The sequence below is a fragment of the Pteropus medius genome, unplaced genomic scaffold, assembly GCF_902729225.1.
Source record: "Pteropus medius unplaced genomic scaffold, Ma_sr-lr_union100, whole genome shotgun sequence".
Classification (NCBI taxonomy): domain Eukaryota; kingdom Metazoa; phylum Chordata; class Mammalia; order Chiroptera; family Pteropodidae; genus Pteropus; species Pteropus medius.
This window is the reverse complement of record NW_024349796.1, coordinates 5,431,139-5,458,433: the sequence shown is the minus strand read 5'-3', so window position 1 is coordinate 5,458,433 and position 27,295 is coordinate 5,431,139. Positions and strand designations below refer to the sequence as shown.

Here is a 27,295-nt window from a genome sequence, read left to right as displayed (position 1 = left end):
CATTATATTTAATAAAAGGGAAAAATAAAACATTTAAAGAATTTCCGCTACTTTAAAAAACAGTTCAATGTACAATTTCTGCCTTTGAATCAATTTTATTTCCCAATTTCTGGAAAGACTGAGTGTTTAGCATGATAAAATGCTTTATGACAAGGATTATTATCCTATTTATTGTAGAATAAAGAGAATGCATATGGCTGGTATTTCTGTAAAAAGAATGAATGACATACATTGTGAACTTCTATATTACTAAGTGTATAGAATTTAGGAGAGAAAATGATAATGTAGTCAATTTATAGTGCATACAGTACATATGTGAACTAACTTTCCACATTAAAAGAGAAATGCTGTCAGCATAAAAAATGATTTGTACTCAATCACTGTTATGATAGAATCTACTAGAAGATTTAATAAAACTTGTCATTTTTTTCTGATTATACCATCAGAGGTTTATTCTTAAGTAACAAAAGAATTAAATAGCAAGTGCTGAAAAGAAACGAAGAATGTGAAATAGAAACCACCATGAAAAATAAAAATGAGCAATTACCGATATATATCTACATAGTGATGACAATCAAATAAGCAATCCAGCTTTCAGAACTGTTGCAAATAATGAAAATACAGAAATTCTCTGATGGCCGATTTTTCAAAGTACATTTTTACTTTATAATGTTTAATAATAATAAATTCATAATTACATTTAACATAAGAAAGAAGCAAATTATGGCTCACAAAGAAATTATCAAATATAATATTCCTAAAACTGACTGCATTAGGCAAATTCTTCATATCAATTCACTGATCTCTTTTACTGAAGGATGCATTGGTTTGAAAATCAAAGACTTACGTCATCCAAAAAATCAATCAGTGAAGATGAGGAAGAAGAAAAGGAATCCTATTTAACGAATACAGCAATAAAAAAATAGAAAATATGGATGAAGCAATTTAATAAGAACAAATAATAAATCAAAACTCTGTAAAACAATTGAAAGGCAAATGACATTAATTCAAATAAATAAATGAGAAAAGCAGTCACTACCATTGTTTCTCAAGGAACTTAGAAATTCATTAATTACTTTTTAAACGGTGCTTCTTTTTCCCTTTCCCAAAGGAATGAAATACAGTTCAGATACTGTGACCGAATGTAATAAAATGAATCTCAAAGCAAATCATCAATAATCGAATTCAATGGAAGCACTTCAGAAGGTAACAACTGGAAGCAGGAAACATCATCGCTGCCTCTCACTGTTCCCACTAGAATGTGAGCTCCCGGAGGGCGGGACTGTGTCCATTTGGTGACTACTGTATCTCCAGCACCAGAACAGTGCCTTGCACAGAGATATATGATTATGTGTTAAATACAGATATAATCACTAACTTAAATTTTCTGGAACAAAAATATACTTTATATTGCAAAAAAATATTGTAGCAAGGAATTTAAGTACCAAAGAATGATAGTAATAGAATCACTATTTCATTAATGTGGAATCTGCTGAATACACTCTATGTAATACTTTTTTAAGAAAAGCATTCCTGTTACATACATACTTCTAAAAAACTGAATTAATTTGGAACTAGAACTGGCACTGCCCTATTGTGAGCTCTGATATTTTCAATTGCTTTTTACTGAGGCATTATGCTTTGTAGAAAAAATAGTGTCAAAATTATTTCAAGTTAGGATTTGTTCTGCACTTACTGTTTCTCAGCGGAAGAGGTGAAATTGCCTTTAAATCTTATAATGACTCTCATATTTAGACCTTTCTTACATGTTTTCTTAAATACAAACGTGACTCTAGTTTCCTTGTACATGGGATGCAATAAAAGTTTCATCACAAGTGAACTTTAAATCACAAAGTGATTTTTAAATTGACCATGGAGGACATCTGAAAAGCTTAATACTTACTTCAAATTGATCCAGAGCATCGGTAGGCGTATTCAAAAATGCCAAGAAAGAATGCTGTGAGTCTTGGTGCTCTATACCTAGAAGACAGCAGCAACTTTTTTTAAGACTAGAACAATTAAAACTAATTTTCATGGATAACCTTTCCTGTCTGAACCTATTAAAGCTGTTTAAAAACTACTATATTTTAAAGTTGATCAATATTATTAACTCTACGTTTTTTAAAAAACAAATTACATAAATGCTTCTTGGAATATCACTTAATAGTTAAATTATTATCAGTCTCTATGAAACACTTGTTTCTTAACTTGAGTTCTTAAATTTCTTTTCCTGTGTAGTATATCATAAAAAAAAAAAAACACACATTAAATCTTTTGGTAGACTTGAGAGAATTTAAAAAATAGGACTCTGACTATGTCTGACTTTTCTAAGCTAATTTATCACCAAACAAGGTTTCTGTTTTGTAATACTCTTATCAAGCATATGTGCTTGATATAAATAATCTTTGATAAGAAAATAATGCAATGATAAAACAAATATATTTAATTATGGAAAAAACTTTTATCAAGGCCTCAATTTGGTTTTAGATATTGTTTTATTGACAGAATGAAGAATTCAAAACTTAGCTTTTCTCAGATTAATTTAAAAATTTTACGTGTATATATTTTGGCTATGGTATTAACTTTAAATGAATAATTTCCAAAATAATTCTTAAAATATATGTATAATAGGTGCTAGGAAGGAAAAAGCAGAACTAACCAAGCACACGTTTTTGATTTCCATATCCTTAGGACCTGACATCAACTAATTTGTATGCTTTTCATGTTACTCTCTAATAATGTACCACAGTTGCCAGATAAGGCAGAATGTTCAGAAATTCATTCAGTTGATAAATATTTATTGAGAGCCTATTATGTGCCTATGCCAAATCCTTTTTAGATACCGGGGATATCATATAAATAAGGCAGAAAAAAAACCTTGCCCTCGTTTTGTAAATATTACATTATATGAAGTAGTACAGTATATCATGTTACAATATACAGTGAAATTTTATCCTGCTATATTCAAAATCCAAATAAAAAGCTATAGGTTAACATGCTTTCATAAAGCAATGTGATAAATGTTAAGTTTTTTTTTTTTCTCACAAGTTTATGTCTATTCCAAAAAAGGTGAGGTTGATGTCATCTGGTGCATTACACAGTAAGTCATACTGTGCATTGGTCTCTTTTCTATAAATTGTCTTTAGAGCCACAAGTCCTCCATGTCTCACATTCTTTTTCCTTTACTCACTAAATAATATAGTTCCCTTCCATTCTTTATGTATAGAAACCCAGCTGGATTCTCATTTCAGCATGATATCTTGTGCTCTTAATCTGAGTTCCTAATTCACTTTTTCTGGGTTCTTTCCTTTCTTGTTCACTAGGACATTCGATCAACATTTACTGCACATCTACTACTTTTAATGGCTTTTTCATGTTAACCCCTTTATGGGCACAATTTTAAAGCAGATGCAGAGACCCACAGCGTTACATCGCTGTGTGTTACGGGGCTAGGAAAAGACGGGAAGCACATGGGCACGACATGAAGCCCATGGACCATGTCACTATTCAGTCGGGAATGCTGACTTTGTCAGGAGACAAAGTTCCAATAACTGCCTATAAGAGATCCCTTCATTTGAGAAAAGAACATTCTAAATGACTTTTTATTAAATCTTTACATTCTTAATGCCCACATTATGGAAAGAAAGTTTAAGTTCATGTAATAGAGCTACGAAGCACTCTGAGTTGCTTTTCAAACTAATGAAAAAATTCTCAAGTAATATTTACAAGAAAATGGGAATAAATCCCGGGAAATCCCACAGGGTAAGCAATTTAACAATCAAACACGAAAGACGACGCTGAAATGCCAAAATAATTTTTCCATCTGCCCTTTTAATTCTGAATTAGATTAAGCTTTACTTATTTCATACATTGTGTCCTCAACTACCCTGGGAGTGAATTCCCCATAACATTGGAGAATAGGATAAAGTACTTATAAAATAATAATTTTCCCAATCATAAAAATATTATTTGTGAAATTGTCCGTGACATTGAAAAAGTTAAATTTATGGCAAAGTGGGTTTTTCTGTTACTATAAAATCTTTCAAACAACCTATGTTAAGTAAAACAAAAGGACTCGAGCCTAGAATACTAACGTGAGCACATCCATATCACGTATATGTACGCACATTGTATGAGGCCAGGACCGCTACATAAGCAAGTCTTCCGCCTACACAATAAGTTGGTTCTTGCATAATAAACTGTATTAATAACAGAATATTAAGTCCTGATTGATGCAAAAACATTCCCATACCCTTTTCAGATCTAAGTTCTTCAGTGTCCTTTATCAGTTGTTCAATTTCTGATAGTAGTTCCAAGTTCTTCTTCTCTGAATCTTTTAGTTTACTTAAGGAAGGGGAAAAAAAGAAAATGTCATTATCTTTAATACCGATTAGTGAGCCATCATGTTGGACTTACTTGGTTTAAATGTCAGTCATGCTAAATTAGGGAACTGCAAACTACTGTAAGGACAAATCCAGCCTGTCATCTACTGCTGTGTAAATACAGTTTTGCTGGAACGCAGCGGCTCATTCATTTACATATTGCCTGCCTGTGGCCTACAAAATTAGAGTTGGGTAGACAGAGACTTTATGGTCCCCAAATATTTACTATCTAGCCTTTTATAAAAAAAGTTGCTTGAGCTAAATCATTAAATTTAAAAAATGTTGTAAAATCACAAGTTAAGACTTCTTTCATAGAGAACAATGAAAGAGTATATATACGCATGTTTATAATTTTCAGTTTGACTCATATCCCCCATTTATGAACAAATGTATAAATCCGTATGTCCTAGGTACATTACTACAAATTCCAACACAGGAATGACATTCAGTAGCTCCTTATGCTGGGATCAATTCATATTCTCCAGAAAAAGTCCCCCCTCTCCATTGTCAATGTCACTCTAGCACGTTAAGTAAAGCATACTTAATTTATGTCTAGATTATTTATAACAAGAATTTATAATTCGGCTAGACTCCCATGTATCTGGCCTATGATTTGATGCAAAACATGAATGACTGCAGTTTAAGATTAAGGTTTCACACCATTAAAAACTGAATTTATGGGACTAGATTTCTTTTCATGACTGAATACCTTTGAAACTTTAGGTATTCCAAAAACCAAAAAGATTTTCCTATTTATATTTTTATTTGTAATATGAACTTTCTATTGTTTCTCTATATCGCCTATACTGACTTATTCTTGAACCATGTTTATATCCAATCCAACTGTGATTTTCATTTCATCATTTATTCGGAGTATAATTTGCTCTACTGTTGTGATAAGAACTGAGGGAACATATTCATTAGCTAACTTTGCCGGAGACTGTGAAGGATATACTTTTTTTTACAAATAAAAGAACATGAAAAACAATTAAAACTAAAATATATTATACCATGATGAAATTTACCATCAATAGAATTTTCATTGTAAAAGATCTATGATACAGGCCAGAATTTTCAGATGACTATATTTTGGTCTGACTACATGGTATTCTTATACTAACATGTTAATCTTGAACATGAGAGAATTTGAAATTTAATGGAATAAAATGAGAGTCAACTAAAATTTACAAATAAGGGGAAAAGTAAATAACAGAATATTAATTAATACTAACTATTCCACTTTACAAACAAGTCAGAGGAAAACAACACTTTATTAAAATCCTATCACTGCATACAAGGCTTGAAGGCATCTATGCATTTCCAAATCTTCGTAACTTCTGGTCATCACTTAAAAGAAACTGACAGGTAGGAAACTAAACATGTAACTTCTCTCCAAATACTTTTGGACCAACACAGAAGTTATTCTAGCAGGACTATATTATTCAGTCTTACCATTCCGTTATGATGTTAGATGCTTTAACTTTATTCAGCTCTTCCTGGATGGCCTGTTTGGCTCTTATTTCTGCGTCCAGAGCTGACTGCAACTCCAGTCTAGCTGACATATCCAGTTTCGCAAAACGACGCATTTTCCAGGGCATATCCTATGAAATGATATGACTGTTTTCAGCTCCATCCTATTTTATTTTTAACATTTAAATTTACTAATCTGCATCAATTTGGAAACTGCTTAAAAGCTCTATCTTTCTCTAATAACAGAAAACATTGCTTATGAAAACATAGTATTTTTCATTAAATTCAGAAATAAATATACTTACGTATGTGTTTATTTTTATAGTTATTATGAATAATGGCTAGCCATACAAATTATAGTTAAGCAGCTATGTGTCATGATTTCTAAAGACTTGGACTGATTTCTCACGAAAAACTTTACGGAAATCAAGCTGAAGCCTAGACACAGAGATAGAGGTACTCGGATTTATTAGAGTGTTTTCTGAACCTCCCCCGGGCCCTTGATAAGCCTCTGTGCAGAATGGCAGCTTACTGTGGCTCGTGTACCCAAGCTGGAATTTCTTAATGCTTCTAATTCTTCAGTCATTTTGGAAGCTAAGGCCTGAAGGTATCCTCGTGCATCCTTTTCATCACTGACCCTATAATACATATATATAAAGTACTTAAGTAAAAGAAACATATAAACTTCAGTGAGATATATATTATTTTAAAGCATCATAAAGAAATAAGTGAAAAGTGATAGAAATTTAAAGATGTTCTTGAATACCTCCTTTCAAAGGTCTACTACAGTACTGTCATCAAGAGGAAGAAGTGTACTGAACGGTTCAATTATCTACGAGTTAAAGCTGGCTGTGTTTAGGAAGGTCCACATTACTCACATCTGATAAATTAGTAAAACTTTACCTGTGAACCACAGAATTAATACTCTTTAAATCTAATATCTCTACTTCCCTCCCTCCCCTCTGTCTCTCTCACGATTTCTAAAAATGTTAAGATTTCTCATTAATTGGATTCTACCATTTTATGTTATAAAAGCACAACACACCCTTCTTAAAACCGAAGCACACTATATGTAGAAAGTTTAAAGCAGAATATTCTGCAAAAAATCAAAGCTGTATTGTAATAAAGCTCTACTGTTTTCTAAAATCATAAAATAATTAAAGAGAAAAGATTAAAGTCTACCGAAACTCAGTTTTTATGTACTGTCTTAAGACTATCTTGCTGATGTAACTATTCTAATTTTGGATAAAAATGTTTTCAAATTATATTCAATAAGACAAATTGCACATATTGGAATGTTTCAAGAGAAAGTGTGCATTTTGTTATATCTCCTCCAAAAAAAAAGGCGGAAGACCGGGGGCAGAGAGCACTAGCATGAAAATCTACATAAGAAAGTCTTATTCTCAAGAATGAAAACCTCTGGTATACAGGAAGCTATAATTCCACGAAGAAAAAAGCTGAAATTTGCAATGCTCAGAAGTATATTCTAACACCCTTTGAGGAAGAACATTCGCTTTGTGCAGACTGCTTGTTTTCAAAGATAAAATTCAGGCCACTGAATAGCTATGAGGAAAGTACATTTTAGGAAAATGAGTATGTGCCTGTGATGTGTGCAGCAGAAAAGTTTAAACCTTGAGCCTTGCTTTAGCATTTAATCTCCTTTAGAATTTAATCTTTAGAATTTAATCTCCTGAGGACTCCAGGGATGACTCACTTCCCAGGCGGGATGGAGTGGGGCTGCATGAGATTCCTTCACACTACCCAGAACGGTGCTTAATTTAAAACTCATGAATTGTTCATTTCTGGAATTTTCCACTTAATATTTTCGAACTGTGGTTAAAATCACGGAAAGTGAAACTGTGGACGGGGGCGATTACTGTATATCGCAAGTTTCCAAAACCCTGTTTGGCATTGCTGCATTTTTGAATATAACGGACTAAAAAAACTGTAAACAGCCTGAGACTCTTGATGTTAAGGTAATTATTCTTTTAAAAACTCTTTAAGTTTTTTTATTACTGCTAACTATTCTTTTAAAGAACAGTTGCTAAAACTAAACTGTGACCACTTAAAGTTTTTAAAATGCCATGTGTGAATCAATCTGTTATAATTATAAAAGAGGGTGACGGCACAACATTTCCAGCTTCTAAATGTTTCTCCAGGTTTTCTGTTTCTTAAAAAAATCATGAACACAGCAATTTTGATCTCAGAAAGGAACATCTGTAGCTAGTGAATGATTTTCTTCAGTTCTTTAAGGACTATCTTAAGAGAGAATAAATTTTTTTTTTCCTTAGAAAGAAACGCCAGGTTTTGATGATGCCGTGTAAAAGCTGACGGGGTATTTGTTGGAGCTGGGAAACAGGAACATAACAGAAAACACAGTGGAACACATTTAAGTAATAAATAATGTATCAGTAATAAAGCTATGCTTTTAGGGCAACTAATATGTTTCAGAGCAAAAAATAAGATAACGTGTTTGTCACCTTCCGGAATGTACATCAACTTGCCCTTCCGCCCCAAATCACCCACAAACACGCATTTGAAAGAGCACTCACCACTGAATTATTTCTGTGATCTGGGCTTCCCAATGTGCCACGGACTCCTTCTTGTCTGCTAGATCTTTCACTTCTTCCTCTAACTGCTGGTTGCGCATACTTAAGTTCTCGTACAGAGTGTTGAGCTGAAAGGGAGTTTTAAGACATGTGTGACTTCTAGAAAAAGAATTCCAAGGTGCTCACGCGCCTCTTGTTAAATCTAAAATTCACCATATTCCAAAACTGCTTATCTTCCTGACTTAATAGCGTCACCCACCCACCCTTCTGGTCAGTGAACAAGGAAACACCAAGTGCTCTCTGAACTCCCTTCCTGTCTTTGCTTCTTCCCTCCGTCCCTACACGCATCCGTTCCCTTTGTGGACATTCTCCAGTTGCCTGAAGAACTCTGCCATGCTGCTGGTAACAACATCTCTCATTGTTTTGTATGAAAATGTCTCTATGTCATCCTCTTAAAAAAAAAAAAAAAACTTATAAAGAATTTCCAGTTTATGTAAGAATGGAAAGTATAGCATAAGTGATTTCTCATGAGCCCATCACCCCACCTCAACAGTTATCACCACGTCATTCTTAATTCATCTGTACTCCCGTGTTCTTAAGCATTCTCCTGTATCATTCTGAAGCAAACAGCAGAAATCATCATTTTATCCAGATACATTTCTGTGTACAGATATCACTAGAAATACACTCTTTTTTAACTATAACGACAATATCATTATCATATGTAACACATTTAACAAGTTTCCTGACATCATCACATAGGTAGTAATTTTTCAAATTTTCAGTTATCTCAAAATATCAAAAAACTTAACAGTTTGATAAACTGAATCATGATACCAACAAGTAAACATAGTTTAATTAGGTTGTTATATCCTTCGAGTCTCTCTTATTTATAGGTTCCCATGTTAGCCCATTTGGGCTGCTGTCACAGAATACCACAGACTGGGTGGCTTAAATGAGAAACGTTTATTTCTCACAGTTCTGGGGGCTGGGAAGTCCAACATTCAGGTGCCAGCGCATTCGGTGTCCGATGAACCTTCGTCATGGTTCATGGATGGCTGTCTTCCCCGTGTCCTCACGTGATGGGAGAGGTGAGGAAGCTCTCTGGGGTCCCTTTTATAAGGACACTGATCCCATTCATGAGGGCTCCATGTTCATGACCTGATCACCCCCATCAAAAGCTGCACCTTCAAACACCATCACACTAGGGACAGGGTTTCAACCCTGTGCCACGGACATGAATTTTGGAGGGACACGGACATTCAGTCCACAGCAGTTCCTCTGGGACATTTTTATTTTTCTTGCAAATTATTTGTTCAAGAAAGTAGGTTGTTTATCCTGTAGAGTTTCTGAATTTTTGCCTTCATGGTATGTAACAGTTTAGATTGACAGTTTTTTTCCTTCAGCACTGGGAAGATGCCATTCCTTTTCATTCTGGATTCCATTTTTTCTTTGTTGGGAAGTCACCTTTCGGTTTACATTTGCTCCTTTGAATATTAATGTGTCTTTCTTCTCTGGCTGCTTTTAGGATTTTCTTTGGTTGTTGGTTCTCAGCGGTTTTTCTATGATGTGCCTAAGTGGGATTTAGTTTCTATGTATCACCTTTATAGTTTGTGGCATTTCTTGAATTTGTGGTTAAATGTTTCTCATAGGTTTTAGAAAATTATGGGCCATTAACTCTTCAAATATTGCTTCTCCCACAATCTCTCTATCTCCTTCTGGGAAAGCAAATATTCAAATGTCAGATCTCTTCATCGTGTCCCCATTGTCTCATATGCTCTTTTATGTATTTCCATTCTCTTTGATCTCTATCCATACTTTAGCCTGGAGATTGTTTCACTTACCTACTCCTTTCTTTGGCTCTATTCAATCTGCTATTAAAATCTTCTATGGATATTTCAGCTGTTTTATTTTTCATTTCTAGAAATTCTATTAGACTCTTTCGTATAGATTCCAATCATTTGCTGAAATTCTTCATCATGACTTCTACTTTCTTGAACATAAAAATTCCAATACTAAGAATTCCTGCAGGTCTGCTTATACTGACTTCCTGGTTTTCTTTTTTTTTATTCTTATTTTGTTTTTGCTGTTACATATTTTCTTCTCTTGGTTTTCAGGGATTTGGTTGTACTTCCTGGTATGTGTGATAATTTTTTACTACATGCCACACATTGTTTATGAAAATTTTATGAGATAATTTGAGGTTCCTCTAGAGAATATTTAATTTGACTTCTCACAGGCAATCAGACTAAGGATAAATCAGGGACTAAATGACTTAGAGACAGAGTTTTAGTCATTGCGAGGTCTTATCTCTTTCCAGTTGACCCTTATTCCTAAAATGTGGCCTTTTAATGAGTCCAGTAAAAAGCCTGAATTGAATACCAAGGCTTCTGCACCTTGGCGGACACTAAAATTCAGTGTTCCTCTCTCCAAACCTGTGAGACTGTGGAACACTGTGGTTGGCCTCCTGGATTCCCAGCTACTGCTTTCACATCAGTGACACTGAACGCTGGGCTCATCTCGGCACTACTCTCTATAGGGTCTTAGCCACCTTCTCTCTCCGATGCCTTCCTGCAGATGAATACTGCGGAAAGTATTCCTATAGTATTACTTTTTTTAAAATCCAGTTTTATAGCTCTTCTTGGTGAGGTGGTGGGTATGTTAGCTAACCTGTCATAGTCAGAAGCAAAAGTTGTTGCTTTATTACATTTCTAAAACTTTAGATAAAACATTTGCACAAAGTTTTTATTTCATAGCTACAATTTTCTGATAAATGGTCTCAATCTGCCATTATTCCTATCCTTTTATTCCTTTTTGGTATGATGGTAGCAATATTATGCTAGTTTCTCTTCGATTACTTAACTTGAAGGAAGTGTGTTTTTCTTAGAACTATTTATAATGGTTTGTGGGGATGTGGGGCCATGTGATGATTAATTTTACATGTCAACTTGACTGGACCATAGGGTACCCAGACATTTGGTCAAACATTCTGGGCCTATCTTTGAAGGTGTCTCTGAATGAGATTAACATTTGAATCGGGAGATTGAATAAGGCAGATTGCCCTCCCTAAAGTGGCGGGGGAGGGGGGATCCAACCAGTTGAAGGTGAGTAGAACAAAAAGGCTAACCCTAGTGAGTAAGAGGTAATTCCTCCTGCCTGGCTGCCTTCAAGCTTGGATATCGATTTTTCTTGCCTTTGGATTCTTTACAGTGGCTCTTCCTGTCAGTGGCCTCGAGCCTGTCAGCTTTTGGGTTAGAACTATATCACATTACTCTGTTCCATTACTCAGTCTTTGGGTTACTACAGATTTATAGTAAATTTCAAAATTCTATAGTGTAAATTCTCCAACTTTTGTTTTTCCCCAAAAAATAAATCTTTTGTATTCCCACATAAATTTTAGAATAAGCTTGTCAATTCCAACAAGAGGGCCTACCAGAATTTTGATAGGAATTTCCCTGAATCTATAGATCAATTAGGGAGAAATGCCATCTTAACAATTTTGAGCCTTCCTATCCATGAACATGGTATATCTCCATTTGTTAGGTATTCCTTGATTTATCTCAGCAATGTTTTGTAGTTGCCTTCCTCTGGTTTAATTGTGACAACTCTTGAAATGACTGTTTTTGACAAGTGTCCACTTTAAAACTTTTTTTTTTTTTTTGAGAGAGGATTCATCAATCTCTTCATAGCCAGAAGTCTACCAACTGTTTTTGAGAATGCTTTTGCTTTCTCTCTCTCTCTGTCTTTATTTTAGGTGAGGCAACCCTTGGTTGATTTCACACATTGCAAGGACCTTGTCAGCTTACAATGCCTTATTTTTAAATTTTTTTACGCTTCAGCACCTGGTCTTCCTAGGTGGTCTCCCATCCAAGTACTAACCAGGCCCAACCCTGCTTAGATTCCGAGATCAGATGGGATCGGGCTTGTTCAGGGTAGCATGGCCGTAGACAACATATCCGTTTTTCATAACCATTGCTTTTTACAATCTTTCTAATTAATTTGTGGTTGGGGTTTCAGCTGGAGATTTGCAAGAAGAGGAGGAAATGCAGATCTTGCGTTGCCATGTTATAATAGTTACAAGTAGTTTTAAACAAATTTGTTTAGTATTAGTCAGAAGAAGTTAATCTTTTCATTATTACTGAATAAAAGCATGGACCCTGGAACCAGACTACCTATGTTTATATTCGATTCTGCCATTTCCTAGTTCTGTGATTAGGAAAGAAGCTTAATTTCCCTTTGCCTCAATCTCCTCGTGTATAAAATGCGAGGATAAATAGGGTAAACTTTAGAGAGTTATTGTGAGAATTAAATGGTTTACATAAAGTAACTCAGAAGAGGACCTGCACATAGTAAATTTTACTTAAGTATTAGTTTGTTTTGAATGTTTGGGAATGAGAAGGTTTTATTATTTGTACATTAACATATCTGGCTTATAATAATTACAAGACGACACAGGAATGTGGAAAAATACTCATAATATTTTAAGTGAAAAGGTAAATTAGAAAATAGAATGTATATACGATTGTAATTATGTAATAATATGTATACAAACAAAATCTAGAAAAAAACAAAATTAAAATAGTTGTTTTGTGGTGATAAGAACATGGGTATCTTTTATGTTAAATATTTTCTGTATTTTTTGTAATTTTACAAAAAGTAAAATAATTTAAAAACAAGATACAAATGGCATGTTTTCTTACTAGAAACCATTTACTTTCACTCCACAGAACAGATGGCTAATTTTATTTGCAGTAAGTTATCTTTTATTAAAAAGTGTATCTTAAGACTTCTGAAAATCTCAACAAACTTTTTTTATTTCCTTTTTAATTTTAATTTTTGGAGTTTAAAAATGTGAATGTGAGAATGTATACGTTATAAAATTTATGTAAGTTTCAAAGTTAATAATTGTTTTTTGGCTTCTATATCTAAAATTCTGTTGAGAAGAAATTCAGTTCTCTTCAGGCTGTTTCCCAATGAAACAGTTGGTATATCAATGGCAAAGGTATTCTTTGGTTATCTCTCATGGGGAAAATACCCAATTCACACCAACTAGAAAATGCATAAATGGAAAGAAAGAGTGAAGATGTGCAGATAGGTGGACTCGGTTAAGCAGAGAAGGAAGCAAAAATTGAATAAAAGGAGCAAAAATGAAAAAGGGGTTCAAATGGGAGAAGAAATCCCAAATCCTTCCCTATTTCTCCAGGAATAAATATTTCCTTATTATAACTAATAATACTTTTATTCCTCCTTGAGTATGAGGAGGAATATTAAAACAAAACAAGAAAATGTATGCGAAATTTAAAATTACACTCACAATTTCTCTCACAGTGATAAACATCCAGCATGTGCTCAATGAAGGTGGCGTTCACTCACTCACCTTATCAAGTTCACTTGTCAGTTTTTTATTCTCTTCAGTTAATAATACTTTTTCTCGTTCATACTGTTGCTTGAACTCATTTTCAAATTCTTCCCTTTCACTTTGACTAACACAATTCAAAACATAAAAGAATAAAAAAAAGAAATGAATTAAAGGTAAAATGGTGTCCCAGATTGGCTACTGTACCATATGCTTTATTCTGAAAAGTCACTTAGATCTTGATTGTTCCAAATCCCAATTCTTTCCCTTAAAATTAAGTCACAACCATTCCCTTTTAAATAACAAGTATATTTGTTTAATAACATATTTTTTCATTTCATTTAATTCATGAAAATCTGAGGAAGACATCTGCAGTCTGTAGGCTTCCTGTTCGTGTTCACTTTATTTGGCTATATATAAACTACAAAGTGTGAGAAAATAACGTGTTAGGGAATGAGGATAAATGGACTACAATATGATTCTTTACACTCAGCTCTAGACTGCACAGAAAATTCACAATTCCATTTCCAACAGTTCTCTCAATACACTCAGCCCTTCCTTCCTTCTTACCTAAGTACCTACCTCCCTACACGTATATACATAAATACACATCTAATTTAATATTATAAACTTACTTAAAATGATAGTTCTGGGGGGCAGAACTAATTAACCTTTAGAGGTAAACACTGTTCTAATAGACTTTTTAAAACCTAAGGGAGTAAAAAAAAAGTCGGTTTTTGAAAAATGAGATAGAGAAATATAGACAAAGAAGTTTATATCAATAGTAGTTTGATGAAAAATCTTAGCAGCAAATAAAACTAAATGCGGATCAGTTCTGGATAATTTTATATGACTGCTACCAAATCAAGAAAGAACATAAGCAATGGCTGATTTTTTTAAATGTAATCTTAAAAATCCCTGATACCATTAAATTATTGAATATAAATTAAAAATCGAATTTAAATAATAAATTTCAGAAAAATAAAACATCTTGTGTCCAAGCAAATGTACTATTTTCCTTATTATCTATAGTCAAAATGTGAAATGTAGTTATGTTAAAGAATCCTTCTTGGTTCTTTAAGCAACTTCAAACAAAAAACATGAAAAATTACAAAGAAGCCTCTTTTCAGAAAAATATGTGCATGAATAAGTTGAGTAAAATTTCTGTGTAAAACCATTCTCTTTTCCTATTAGCATTAATGAAAGCTTAAGTCTTTCCCACATTAAAACAAAATAAACTCTCCCCTAAACCCTATGTCACACTCCATTTTCCACTTTCCTCGTAGTCCCATTCACTGGTGACCATTCTGAAATCTAGAAAGAGCTGGCCGTATCCACTTTCTCATCATCTAATTGTCTCTTGCCACACCAAAATCTGGCTCCTGCCACCACCACCTCAAAAACTCACCACTGTCTGAACTGTTATTCCATCCGATCTACGGGCTACCCTTGACAGTGATGTCCACGCCCTCCTCTTGAAACGTTTTCTTCTCTTGGCTTCAGAGATACCAGCTCTCCCGGCTTTAGCTGCCTGTGGAAACTCCCCTCTGTCCTCCACAGACGTCAAGGCTCCTAGGGATTCTGTCTCGGGTACTTGACTCTTCTCTTTCCACACATATTTCCTGAGCTATCTCTTGCATACTACACTTCTGATTTCAACCATCACCTATTATGCTGATGAACACTGAGTCTACACCTGAAGCTTTCTGGCTTTCAAACTGCTGACTTAGTATGTCCACGAAGATGCCTCCCAAGCACCTTGATTTCAAAATGCCCATCTCAAGAGAGCGCAGCACATAAACAAGTTCCTGCCACCCTCTCTGACTTCCTCTGTGCCTACATACTCTACTTTCTCTCCTCTTACTATAGGCGAACAACACAGCTGAGGCCAACACCTTCACTTATGCACCTGCTCAAGTACACTGCTCTGGCACTTTTCTCCTCTCTCTCCCCTGAATCATCTATTGGATGGTATGTGATTACAGCATGGTGTTATTTCTTCCAGCTAAAAACAAAAAGCAAAATAACTTCTAAGATAAATTTCTCGTCCAGCTCCTATCTCATTGCACTATTTGCTTTTATGATAAAAGACTCCAAATAATAATGGTGTCATCTACACTCTCTCCAGCTGTTCTCCTTCAAGCCCTTGGATCCCGCTATTGGGTTTCTGCACCCCCTGTGCCACTGAAATTATTCTTATCAAAGTCATCGATGACTTTCATATTGTTAAACTCAACTGCCATTATTTGGACATCATTTCATTTGACTGAGAACTCATCTCATGTGGCATGTAGACAGACTTGATATGTTTTCATCACATGGCTTCCAGGATACCAAATTTGCCTGGTCTCCCTCCTATCATTCTTGCTGCCATTTTCTGTATCCACTTTGCTGTTTCTTCCTCATGCCCCAACTTCTAAAGACTGGCGTGCCCCTGTTCAGTCCTAGGACCTCTTTTTTACCTACACTCATTCGCTAAGTGACCTCGTGTAGTCTCATCTCTTCACCTATATCGTGTGAGTGATAAATATTCTCAGGATTTTATTTCTAGCCCTGAAATTCAGGCTGGTCTACAGGATGGCCTACTTGCCATCTCCACTGGGATGTCTCATAAGCATCTCAGACACAACTTGTTTAACATTGGCTCCTGATAATACTCCCATCCCAAACGTGCTTCTCCTGCAGTCTTCCTCTTTAAATGGTAACTACGTTTTCCTAATTGCTAAGGCTCCAAACCTTAGTATCATCCTTGATAATTCCTCACTCCATATCTAATCCATCAACAAATATCATTATCTTTACCTTTAAATAATATTGGAAACTGAACATTTCTTACCACCAATTCTGCCACCACCCTAGGCCCGAGCCACCATCATTTTTTTTTTTTTTGGCCCAGATTATTGCTGTAGACCTCTAAATGGTTTCACTTCCTTTTCTCTTATCTAAATCAGACTGTTCTTAACCCAGTAGTCAGTACAATCCTCTTAAAATGCAAATCAGTAGTTGTCAATTTCCCACTCAAAATCCTATAAGACTTCCTCCAATGGTTTACTCAGAGAAAATAACTGGAAGTCAACTGCACAGACCTTACAAAGCCGTACGTGATCTGCCCCCAGTACCTCTCACACTCATCTCTTACTACTCTTTCCCCTTAACTCTACTTCAGCCACACTAGCCTCTTCCTTATTCTTTTTCATAGACTTATTTTTTAGAAAAGTTTTAGGTTCACAGCAATATTAAGAAGAAGGTTCAGATTCCCCATCTACCTCCTGCCCGCAACAGGCACACTATCCACTATCTCCCACTATCAACATCCCTCACCAGACTGGTGCATGTGTTATAACTGATGACTCTACATTGATACATCATTATTCGTCACTCTAGTTTACATTAGGGCTCACTCTTGGTGTTGTACATTCTTAGGGTTTGCACAAATGTATAATGACATGTATCCACTATTACAGGATCATACAGAGTAGTTTTTTAAAATCCTCTGTACTCTGCCTATTCATCCTACCCTCTTCCCAGTTCCCAGCAACCACTGATTTTTTAACTGTCTCCATAGTTTTGCCTTCTCATTTTTTTTAACAGGCTTGTTCTTCTCATACAGAATGTTGTTCTCATATATCCACAGAGCTATCTCCCTATTATCTTCAGTCCTCGCTGAGACGTTACCCCCTTAGTATAATTTCCTCTGGCCATCCTATATATATAATCGAATCCTCCCCCTTAATGCTTCACAGCCCCCATTCGCTGCCTTATTTTCTGTTCTTGGCATTTATCATTCTCTACTATGTTTTATATTTTACTTATTTCATTCAGTCTTTCATCATCCTAAAGAAAAGCTCCCTAAGGAAAGAGGTTTCTGTCTGTTCACTGCTGTTCCCGAGCCTAATCAGTGCTTTACACATAGACGGTTCTAACACTTTTGTTGAATGAATATACCAAATTGAATAAACTTAGGCTTTCAATATAAGTTGAGAATGATAATACATACATTCAGTTGCCTAAAATCTAGAAACCAGAGTGATCACTGACAATTTCTCCTGCTTCTCATTACTCACATCTTGGTCACTATGTTCTTTAAGTTCTGTCTGTTCAATAGACCTTTTAAACCCGTACACTTCTTCTCTCCATCTTCACTGCCGCTACCTAAGATCCCGCAACCTCATCTGTCACAGACAGATTCCTACCCGCAGTCTGCTCCTTCCAGCCCGTTCTCCGCACAGTTCTAAGAGTGATCTTTTAAAAATATAAATACGATCACATAGCTCCTTCGTGATCTTGCCTCTCCTTTCCCTTCCAGCCTCGTTTCTCGTCCCTCTCATCTTCCTGTTGATGTTTTCGCCATCATGAACGGCTTTTATTTTCTGGCTGCGCCACACTTCCCTTGTCCGCTATAGATGCTACCTCTGCCTGGACACACTCTTCTACGGCTATATATTTCTTTCACCTTAACTTAGAAATAATTTTGACCCTCAAAATAGAAGCACTGAAGCTATTTTTTTGTGCCTCTTCTATGGGTGCTCCTACACATCTCTCATTTGCTTTCCTATCATGCTGCACTGGAATTGTCTATTTACCAATCTCGTCCTTGGTCTTCCTGAGGACTAGAATACACTTACTGCCTATGCGTTCCCAGTCCCTGCCACATAACAGACATTCAAGAAATATTTATTAAAGGAGTAAATAACTTGATTCTTACCTCTCTCTCCTATTTTTTTCCAATTTGTCTTTCAAAATCAGAATTTCTTTGTTCAGAGCAAGTTGCTGGCCTTCTGAATCATGTAGTTCTTTCTTCAGATTTTTAATTTCATTTGCATGTATTCCTTCTCTTTTGGATAATTCTTCTTCATAAAAGATACTTTTCTTTTCCAAATCAGTCTTTAGTTTTGTTATCTCTTGCTGATGTTCTATGCTGCATACTCCTGGTGAGTAACTAATTTGTTTTTGCTATAGAATAACAAAAGATTAGTTCATTTATAAGAATAATAAAATATCAAATAACTTATTTCTATAATAATACTTTTAATATAGTTAAATATTATTTTGTATACATCACATAAAAATAATACTTTCTATTAACCTTTTGTCTGCCATATGTTGTAATTTTTTCTCAGTGTATATGTCTTTACTGTTGTGTATGTTAAAGTCTTCTTCATACCAAGGTTATATATTTATCTGTATTTTCTGCTGGTACTTATAGAATTATTTCTTTTACACTTAAAATTTTAATTTACATACAATTATTGTTGGTGAGGAAAAAATCTAACTGAATCTTGTTTCTGATGTGGAACCAATAAAAAGTAATAAACACATGTGTGTCTTTAAAAGATTAAACTGAGGGAGGAGATAGTAGAGCCAGAATTTACAAAAGTAAAGAGAGGGGGCTTCTGCAATGGCTCAGGGAGAAATGACAAAGGTCTAACATAACGTCATATTCACTCTACAATGAAAAAAAAAAAAAGATAAGTCTCTGTGTTTAGGGCATTAAGGAGAAATCTAGTTGAAAACCATCTTTTTAGAAATTAGATTGAAACATACTCTCAGTATAAGAAAGAAAGGAAAACAAAGTCCAAAGGTTCTTCCTGGTAGTGGCTAAAGGGTAAACGGAAATAGAGATCATAAGATTTCCTGAGCTTTGTAGCTTTTCTATTTCTTTGTTACATGTGAAGTATCTTCCCAAGTGATTGACAACAAAACTTTTAAAACCCAAAGAACCTATATGCTTCTGTTTTGTGACAACAAGGAATCAAGCTCTGGGGGACATTTTGTCCTTTTCTGAAGCTAGTATTAAGGGCGGAAAAACTGGAAACAGTAGTTGATTTAAAGTTGAAAGAACACTCTGCTGGCTTCTTCACATTTGAGGTACATAATTTTTTAACAAAACAACGGCATCAACGTGGGCCTCAGAAATGTCTCCGGGGTATCCGCTGCAATATGTAACCATTTATTCAAAGACACTTATGAAGTGCCTCCCATATGCCCGACCCAGACTGCCCGAGGCAACCCAGCATGCAGAGCTCTGCTGCACCCGGGACGAGCCACATCAAGCCAGACTCTTGCTCTTATGCGGTTCCACAAAAACGATGCCGGAATCGACGTCTGCAGCACTGACAACTTATCTACCTATACAGTACCCTCCCCTTATCCGCGGTTTCGCTTTCCATGGTTTTAGTTACTCGCGGTTGCAGTCAACCATAGATTGAAATATTAAATAGAAAATTCCAGAAGTAAACAATTCATAAATTTTAAATCACATGCTTTTCTGAGCAACATGATGAAATCTTGCACCATTCTGCTCCATCCCACCCAGAATGTGAATCATCCCTTTGTCCAGTGTATGCACGCTGTATACATTGGCCATCTTGGTCACTTAGTAGGTATTTCAGTTATCATGTGGATGGTCACAGTATCGCAGTGCTTGTGTTCAAGTTTATAACAGCCTAACACTACGGTATCAATGCCTAGGTCATTCATCTCACTTCATCTCATCCCATAAGCATCATCTCACATATCACAAGAAGAAGGGAGTCCCCACAGAGATAGAGACAGAGAGAGAGAGAGAGACCACAGTCACATAACTTTTAATACAGAATATTATTGTAACTGTTCTTTTATTATTAGTTATTGTTGTTAACCTCTTATGTGCCTAATTTATAAATTAAGCTTTATCATGGGCATATATGTATAGAAAAAACATAGCACATATAGGGTTTGACATTATTCACGGTTTCGGCATCCACTGGGGATCTGGGAACCTATCCCCTGCAAGTAATGTGGATGACTGAACTACTCGTTCATTTTTCTAATAACCCAAAGAACACTTTTGGTTTGCTGTTCAGTTTAGTGTAATTTGGCTGTTGAGATAATAACAGCAGCATGCACTAGAGATTTCAAGCAAAAATTACCCTGAAATTAAAACCTAACAAGGATACCACCAAAATAAGTCATAGATTTTTCACTTATTGATAGGATGTAAAAAGCCCAATAAAATGTTGATAAAATAAAATCATATGTAAAAAAAAGAACAATCTACCTCAAAAGAATAGGTTTTATTACAGGTATTTAAGTAATTTAATATTAGCAAATGTATCGATAAGTGTGCAAAAATACATTATTTCCATAGGTTAAATCAAAATAAATCCATATGATGATTTCGGTAGGTAACCTGCCCAAAAGTAAATGATAAAATCCAGCACCAATTCCAAATACTACCCCGGGCTCCATGATAAAACAGAAAAAATTACAGTAAGTCTCCTAATATAAAAATTATCCATTTTCAAGCTACTAGACAAAAATCACACTTAGTGGTAAAACACCAGAAGTACATTCCAAATAGAATAAACAAGAGGAAAACATACTAAAAATTTTCACTGTTAATAGAAAAAACAATCAAACAAAAATCACCAGAAATTAATATACACACATAAAGAATGACGAAGGTAAACAATGCTTCTGAATTATATGAAAAATTACAAGTCTTTTTAAAAGAAAAATAAAAGACGACTTAAAACAACAGAAAAATACCAAACAGCTGAAAGGGAAGATTAAGTAATATGCATTCAATATTTCTCAAATTATCTTCCTCGAAATCTAATAATAAAATTTTTATTGTGGGAGGTAGTGCAGGGGTGGGGGATGGAGACAAATGTTCCTAGTACATAAGCGAAAATAAATTAGTAAAAGTACCAAAGAAAATCTTAACTAAGGAAGAAGAATAAAGAGAGGGAGAGAAGAATATTCTTTTCAGATATTGAAACATGCTACAGATTTTTAATAAAGTATCAGCATAATAGATGACCAGTCTTTAAAACAATTTAATATATGAGACATTTTCATAACTGAGGAAGGCAGTGATCAGTTAATGAATTTGGAACAACCAGCTAGCAATAAAAAAATAAAATGACTCTCATATCATACCATTCAGCAAAACAAACTCCAAATGGATTAGAGTTAACATTTTTAAACCCAATAGAAACATCCAGAGAAAAAAGCAGAATTACGTATTTATTAGCAAACTCTAAAAAAGAAGAAAAAGCCAATCTTTGAAGCCATGGAAGAAATGCTTAGGAAAATAATAATAATAAAAAAAAGTTCTATAATTTGAAAAAGAAATAAGTCCAAAATTATAAGGCAAATGATTGGTGAAATAGTTACAAAAAAATATGAGAAAAAGTACAATATTTACTATGCAGAGCTTCAATGAATTGATAAGAAAAACATTGGGACGACAAAATTAAATGGGCAAATGACTTAGACATAATTCATACAGAGAAAATACGATCAATAAACAATCTCCTAATAAAGCAAGAAATGCTTCTCATCCTTGCAAAGATTTGTGGCATGTTTCAAGTGCCTAAAATGACCTGACAATTTCATCTCTAGACATTTGTTCTGAGAAAGCAGTACATAAAGGTGCTCATGGTAATTATAATACAGCAAAAGTGAAAATTAAATATTTAGTAGTAAGGAATTAGATAACTGGATGTTCTTCTGGAATCATTAAAACTATGTTTATGACAATCAGGTAATAAATGATGAGTGAAAATGCTTATATCACGCTTTCAACAGAAAAACACATGCGTTAAAGGTTGAACTGTTCCTCCAAAACTCCAAAACTCCTAAAAGCACTACCAACCAGGACCTCAGAATGTGACTATGCTTAAAAATAGGTTCTTAACTACTGCATGATCTGATTTATATACGGAATCTAAAAAAACTCAAACTCTTAGAAGCAGAGAGTAGAATGACAGTTGTCACAGGTGGGGAAATGTTGGTCAGGGGAATGGTTATGGAGGGTGAGTAAGCTCTGGAGATCTACTGCAAAGCAGGGTAATAAAGTTAACAATACTGTACTGTACACTTGCAATCTGCTAAGAGAGTGGATCTTCATTGTTCTCAGAAAAAGAAAGGAAATGAGGAAGGAACGGAAAAAGAGAGGGAGAGAAAGAAAATTTTGAAAAAGATAACTAAGGGAGGTGATGGATACATTAATTAGCTTGACTGTAAATATTTCACAATGTATATATATAATCTAAACATCAAATTTTACACCTTAAATATATAAATCTTTTTTGTCAATTATACCTCAAAGAAAACTATACCTGGAAAGAAAATAAAAAATGGTTCTTTACAGCGATAATTAACCTGAAATGAGGTCATTAGTGTAGGTCCTATTCCAGTATGAATGTCTCCTTATAAAAAAAGAAATTCAGACTCAGAATCATGCACACAGTATAAACATTATGTGAAGATTAAGGTAGAGATCAGAGTAATACATTTATAAGACAAGGAAGGCAAAACATTGCCAGCAAACCATCAGAAGCCAACACTGCCAACACCTCGATTTTGGACTTGTAGCCACCACAATTGAGACGTAATTCCTGTTTTTTAAGCCACCCAGTATGTGGTAATTTGTAACAGCTACCCTAGCAAACTAATACAACAGGGTTAAAAAAGCAAACAAACAAACAAACAAAAAAACCTCAAGAAACAAACAAAAAAAGCTCTCGTAGAATATGATCACAACAATTGAAAAGCGTTTTTTAAACAGCCTTGAGATACAAGTCACATACCATACTATTCACCCACTTAAAGTGTACACTTCAATGGTGTTTGGTATTGTTACAGCATTACTATTTTTTAAAAAGTGGTAAAAAATATATAACGTAATTGTTGCCATATTGCACATTTAAGTGTACGATTCAGTGGAATTAATTATATTCATATCCCAACCATCAGCACTATGTATTTCCAAAACTTTTTCATCACCCCAAAGAGAAATTCTATAACCATTAAAGAATAACTCCCCATTACCCCCTCTACCCAACCCCTGGTAACCTCTATTCAACTTTCTATTTCAATGAATTTGCCTATTCTAGATATTTCGTATAAGTAGAATCATACAATATCTGTCCTTTTTTTGTCTGGCTTCTTCCGTTCAGCATTTTTGTGAAAGGTGAAAGGTCTGTGTTCAGATTTTTTTTTTTTTTTGGATGTGTATGTCTAGTTCTGGCAGCATTTGCTGGAAAGAATCATTGCTACATTGTATTGCCTTTGCTCCTGTGTCAAAGATGATTTACCTGCATGTTCGTTTGCCAACACCACACTGTCTTGATTACTGCAGCTTTATGGTAAGTCATGACATAAGGCAGTGAAGTCAGGCAGTGTGAGTCTTCCATCTGTGCTCTTTTCTTCAATATGGTGTTGGCTATTCTGGGTGTTTTGTCTCTCTCTATAAACTTTAGGTTTAGTTTGTTAATAACCACAAAAGAACTTGCTGGGATTTTGACTGGAACTGTATCAAATCTATCAATTAAGACCGGAAGAACTAACATGTTGACATTAGTGAGTCTTCCTATCCACCAACACGGAATATCTCTCTATTTATTTAGTTCTTTGATTTCTTTCATCAGAGCTTTGTAGTTTTCCCCATAGAGATCTTGGGCCTATTTTGTTAAATATATATCTAAGAATTTCATTTTTGTGAGTGCTAATGTTAATAATGTTGAGTTTTAAATTTCAGATCTACTTGTTCATGGCTGGCATAAAGGAAAGCTGACTTCTGTATATTGACCTGTGTCCTGTAACCATGCTATAATGACTTACTACTTTCAGTTCTTCTGTCAACTTTTTTGATTCTCTACATGGACGATCAAGTCATCTGTGAACAAAGAAAATTTTATGTCTTCCTTCCCAATCTCTATACCTTATTTCATTGTGTATGTGTGTGTCCTACTGAATTAGCTAAGATGTCCAGTGCAGTGCTGACAGGCAGTGGTGAGAGGTGATGTCCTCGCCGTGCTCCTGGTCATAGTGGGAAAGCACCAGGTTTCTCACCAGCAAGTGTGATGTTAGCTGTAGGTTTGGCGGTAGATATTCTTTATTAAATTGAAAAAGTTCCCCTCTGTTTCTGATTTATTGAAAATTTTTATCATGAAAAGGTGTTAGACTCTGTCAGATACTTTTTTTACATCAACTGATATAATCATGTAATTTTTATTTTTTAGTCTGTTGATGTAAGGCATTACATTAATTGATTTTCAAACGCTGAAGTAGCCTTGTATACATGGGATAAAATCCCACTAGGTTGTGGTATATAATTCTTATTATACATTGTTGGATTCAATTTGGTAATATTTTGTGGAGGATTTCTGCATCTATGAGGCATTCAATTTGGTAATATTTTGTGGAGGATTTCTGCATCTATGAGGCATGTCTATAGCTTTTTCTCGTAATGTCTTTGCCTGGATTTGGTATTCATGAAACACGGGGATCATAACATGAGTTAAGTCCTGCTTCTATCTCCTGAAAGCGATTATAGAGAACTGGTATGACGTCTTCCTTAAATGGCTGGCAGAACTCACCAGCGAACACATCTGAGACTCATGCTTTCTCTTCTGAAAGGTGATCAATTATTGATTCAATTTCTTTAATAGACAGAGACATCTTTTCATATTATTTTCTTCTTCCTGTGTGAGTTTTGGCAGCTGGTGTCTTTCAAGGAACTTGTCCTTTTCATCTAGGTTATCGAATCTTGTCAGCATACAGTTGTTCGTAGTATTCCTTTATTACTCTTTTAATGTACACGGGTTGTGCAGTGATATCCCCTCTTTCATTTCTGATATTAGTAGTGTCCTCTCTCTTTTTAATTCTTGTTTTCTTGGTGTTATATTTTACAATAAAAGTTTAAAAATAGAGCAGAAAGCACAGCATACAAAACATAAAGCATATTCTTTGCAAAAATATTTACTACAGACGAGAAGAAAATTTTAAGGAAGAATTCTAGTGTCAGAATTATAAACATGTAAAACAATACAACTGATACAACTGTTACCTACAGGTAATTCCCCTTTCTTTCAAGTTTTCAGGGAAGTTATTACATTTATATAAAGTAAATGTAACCAAAGTAGTTCTAAATAACACATGGGTAAAAGAAAGTATCTCAAGAGAAATTTTAAAATATTTTAAATTAAATGAAAATGAACTCAATTTGTGGGATACCATGAAAGCAGTGGTTAGAGGGAAATTTATAGCATTTAATACAATAAAAGAAGAAAGATCTAAAATTAATCATCTTAGCTAATCATCTTAAAATTAATCATCTTAATTATCTTACTTTACATCATTTATGTAAAGTAAATGTAAACTCCTATGCTTATAAGTTGACATATCTGAAACACATTTTACTGGAAAAATATGAGGTAACCAAATTGTTTCAAAACAAATCAACAACAAAATAAGTCACTGACAAAGCTACTATATAACAACAAAGAATGTGTTACAGGACAATTCTTTCAGATATCAAGGAAGCACAGAGAAAACAGGAAAGCTTCACTTTATATAATGTTAACATTACACTGAAATAAAATCTAAGGAAAATAGCATACAAATAATAAAACCACAGACTCATCTCCATGTAAATTTAACAGCAAATTTGTTAGTAAAATGGTAACATTTGTAATCCACTGTTGTATTAAAATTACACTATTTTATGAATAACTGATTCCTGGAATTTAAGCATAGTTTGTGAGAAAGCTTAATATGATTTCTCTCAAAAATAGGTAAAAGGATCTCTTTTTTTCTTAATTAGCCTGTCTAGAGGCTTATCAATTTTACTGATCTTTTCAGAGTAAGCTTTGGTTTCATTGATTTTTCTCTTTTGGTTTCTTGTTTTAAATTTAATTGATTTCTGCTGCAATTTTTATTATTTCTTTTCCTTTATTTACTTTAGATTTAATTTTCTCTCCCCCTCCAGTATCCTAAGGTGGAAGCTAAGATGATTAATTTTAGATCTTTCTTCTTTTATTGTATTAAATGCTATAAATTTCCCTCTAACCACTGCTTTCATGGTATCCCACAAATTGAGTTCATTTTCATTTAATTTAAAATATTTTAAAATTTCTCTTGAGATACTTTCTTTTACCCATGTGTTATTTAGAACTACTTTGGTTAATTTTCAAGTATTTTGGATTTTTTTCCCAGCTATCTTCCTGTTATTGATATTTAGTCTAATTCCACTGTGCTCTGAGAGCAGACATTGTATGATTCCTATTCTTTTAAATTTGTTAAGGATTTGTAATGGTTTGTTTTATGGCCCGGAATGTGGTCTATCTTGGTGAATGTTCCATATGAGCTTGAGAAGACTGTGTCTTCTGCTGTTGCTGGATGAAGGTGAATGTAGTAGTCTACAGATGACCCTTATATCACTTTGATTGATGATATTGCCAAGTTCAACTATGTCCTTACTGATTTTGTGTCTGCTAGATCTGTCCATTCCTGACAGAGGAGTGCTGAAGCTTCCAACTATAACAGTGGATTCATCTATTTTTTCTTGCAGTTCTATCCATTTGTGCCTAATGCATTTTGATAATGTAAATAGTGTTACGTCTTGTTGGAGAACTGCCTCCTTCATTATTTTGTAATGCTTTTTACTCCTAAAATTTCCTTACTCTGAATTCCACTGTGTCTGAAATTAGTATAACTACTTCTACTTTCTTTTGATTAGTGTTAGCATGGTATATCTTTCTCCAGTC

At 34.5% G+C, this 27,295-nt stretch overlaps 1 protein-coding gene and 1 non-coding gene across 12 annotated transcripts in view; both read right to left on the bottom strand.

The window, feature by feature from the left end:
• CDC42BPA (CDC42 binding protein kinase alpha) overlaps positions 1–27,295 on the bottom strand; it is a 223,853-nt gene that overhangs the window by 54,248 nt on the left and 142,310 nt on the right. For 6 of the 11 annotated variants that reach the window (XM_039883265.1, XM_039883269.1, XM_039883272.1 and 3 more), the window contains 8 exons: positions 18,463–18,710; positions 13,779–13,884; positions 8,405–8,529; positions 6,385–6,490; positions 5,835–5,983; positions 4,253–4,344; positions 1,904–1,980; positions 848–895 (listed from right to left, as the gene is read on the bottom strand). In XM_039883265.1, the coding sequence (XP_039739199.1) occupies positions 848–895; positions 1,904–1,980; positions 4,253–4,344; positions 5,835–5,983; positions 6,385–6,490; positions 8,405–8,529; positions 13,779–13,884; positions 18,463–18,710 (951 nt within the window). The remainder of the gene's footprint in view (positions 1–847; positions 896–1,903; positions 1,981–4,252; positions 4,345–5,834; positions 5,984–6,384; positions 6,491–8,404; positions 8,530–13,778; positions 13,885–18,462; positions 18,711–27,295) is intronic. The other 5 variants (XM_039883267.1, XM_039883271.1, XM_039883266.1 and 2 more) reach the window with 1 other exon arrangement.
• On the bottom strand, positions 12,232–12,350 carry LOC120619363 (5S ribosomal RNA). The gene has a single exon (XR_005657489.1). It is a non-coding gene; the product is annotated as a 5S ribosomal RNA (ribosomal RNA).